At 39.7% G+C, this 2,344-nt stretch overlaps 1 protein-coding gene across 1 annotated transcript in view; it reads right to left on the bottom strand.

The window, feature by feature from the left end:
• Positions 1-376: 376 nt before the first annotated feature.
• Positions 377-2,344, bottom strand: part of LOC111346435 (uncharacterized) — an 18,580-nt gene continuing 16,612 nt past the window's right edge. The window contains exons 2-3 of the mRNA XM_022953721.2: positions 1,164-1,581; positions 377-612 (exon numbers count right to left, since the gene is read on the bottom strand). Coding sequence (XP_022809456.1) covers positions 377-612; positions 1,164-1,542 — 615 coding nt within the window. The 5' untranslated portion in view covers positions 1,543-1,581. The remainder of the gene's footprint in view (positions 613-1,163; positions 1,582-2,344) is intronic.

The following is a 2,344-nucleotide window of genomic DNA, read 5'->3' as shown; positions in this document are numbered from 1 at the left end:
TATCTCGAGATCCTTCGGAAGGTTTTTCCAAAACGCTCTGCTCCCAAATTATATAACACTATACAATGACTACTAATTGCTGACAAGATTATTTGGCAAAGAATGTCACCAAGTCGCAAACGTTGCGCGACATCAACAAAAGCTATTACGTTATTACCTTTGTTTCAAGTTTTTTAATACATTCCACACAGTTTTCAATTGAAATAAAAGTCTTTTCAACATAACCAAAATAAAGTTACTGTTCGTTGAAAGGAAAACTTTTGAAAATAAGCACCCCCACCCTCGATAAACCGCCCTCCTTCAAATAAGCGCCACTTCTTTCTGCCAAGATTTTGAATGCGCTTTTGGGCGCGTATTCGAGGAAATACAGTATTGGCTAATTGATGTCTTGTGCTGTTATCAGTCCTGAGCAGCTGTTATAAACTCGGTCCGATCGAATTTTGAAAATGAGGATACAAATGAGGATACTTCCAATGAACACAGAAAGAGGTCCGATGTACTTGACTGTTCCTCGAAATATCCCGGCAAACCAAGTACTCTCAAACAATACCTTCATACCTACTTCAATATCATTGATTGATTTAGGCTTGAAGCCTTGCTCCATATTATTACCTGTAACGACAACAGAGAGACCACTTACAAAAACGAAAGATAATATAATCGACCATCGTACAAAATACATTATTATCATCAGTTCACTGATGCTATTAGGTCATCAAAGGTCGACATTGCTCATTAGTTTTACTCGAAGTTCAAATTACTTAGCTCGGTGTAACATTAGCTTATGAGTGTGAATCAGGCTACATACCAGTACCCCCCTCCCACAAACACACACACACACACACACACACACACACACACACAGCAGCAGCAGCAGCAGCACAGAAGCACAGAAGTACAAAAAATTCCTATTTAATACTCACTTGCGGATAACAATGTGTCAGATACGACTCAGAAAGTACGTGTAGGTGAAGATGATTATTGGTGAGACTTCCATTTTTCTGCATATAAAACACACGTAACCCAAATTTTCTCTATTTTCTCTGACAAAGGGCTACCGGTCAAAACGTCAGCTTTTGAGACGGCTAATTTTCATTATCAACTCAGTGATGAAACCAAGTCATCTTATTATACCCCCATCCACACTTTCAGTAGAAACTTACCCTCTTTAACCATGACATTAGTTGCCCCTTTCTTGTTTGTCCCGCCCTTGGCTTCGTTGGTCATTTTATTCACCTGCATAGCTTGATATCGATCCTGGCCCTTCAGTCTTTCTATCTGCTGCTCCAGACCCTGCACAGTGGACGTTAAACTGGCTATCTGCTGTGACTGATCATTCAGAGAGGACATCAATCGCTCAATTTTTTGTGACTGATTCATATCTTTGGTCATCAAACTGTCTATCTGCTTTGACTGGTCACTCAACTGCTGTGACTGATCATTGTAAGTGGATGTCAATCTCTCAATTTGCTTCGACTGATCTTTAACCTGATTCTGAGTGATCTCAAGGCTGCAAAGAGCTAAGCTCAAGTGGCTTTCCATGTGAGATTCCAAGTGAGATTTGGTCCCTGTTCTTTGAAACTGAAGAAAGACGATGACTTAATTAAACTTTTAAAACAATTCTAACATAAGAATTTTCAATTTTTAATTTAATAATTTCTTCCAGCAATACATAGTTTAAATGAACTGGTGCATCGGTCGCTGGGAGTTTTTTAAAGCCAGCTATGAAAAAATATTATGCGTTATTGACCAAGCGCAAGGTCAAGATGGCTGGATATTGGCCGAGTTTTTTTTTTTGGCGTTTTTATGGACCAAGACGAAACTGAGGTCCATAAAAGCCTAAAAAAAACCCCGAGGCTAATATCCAGCCATCTAGACCGAACAAGCTTGGTCAATGGAGGATTCCTTATATAGCAAAAACATTTCAGAAAGAATCAAGAATACCTTGTTCATTTCAAGAGACGGGAAAGGCAACCAACTTTGTTGCACAATAAACTCACAAGGGTCGTTTATGTTTTGTTTTGTTTTTATTTTTACTGTCTTCTGCCACTTTTTGCGATTTCATCGCTGACATTATTTAAAAGTCCGAACTTTGTAATTCTGCTATACGCACTTTTTTCTCTAACGCAGTATGGATGAAAGCGGGCAATCCCAAGCCATTACAAACCTTTAACTCCCTCAGAAACTGCGAAAAACTACGCCTCACTTTGATTCTTCATGTTTGCAATAACCAATCATTCACAAAGGTGCGCTTGTGCAATCATTTGACCGCTTTGTTCAGGGCCGGACTGTTTTTTCCAGACCGGCTCACGTCAACCCGTCCGCCCCTACACACTTCAGCTCC

This window comes from Stylophora pistillata, chromosome 6, assembly GCF_964205215.1.
Source record: "Stylophora pistillata chromosome 6, jaStyPist1.2, whole genome shotgun sequence".
Taxonomy (NCBI): Eukaryota; Metazoa; Cnidaria; class Anthozoa; order Scleractinia; family Pocilloporidae; genus Stylophora; species Stylophora pistillata.
The sequence above is the reverse complement of the archived record's forward strand: the minus strand, read 5'-3'. Positions and strand labels throughout refer to the sequence as shown.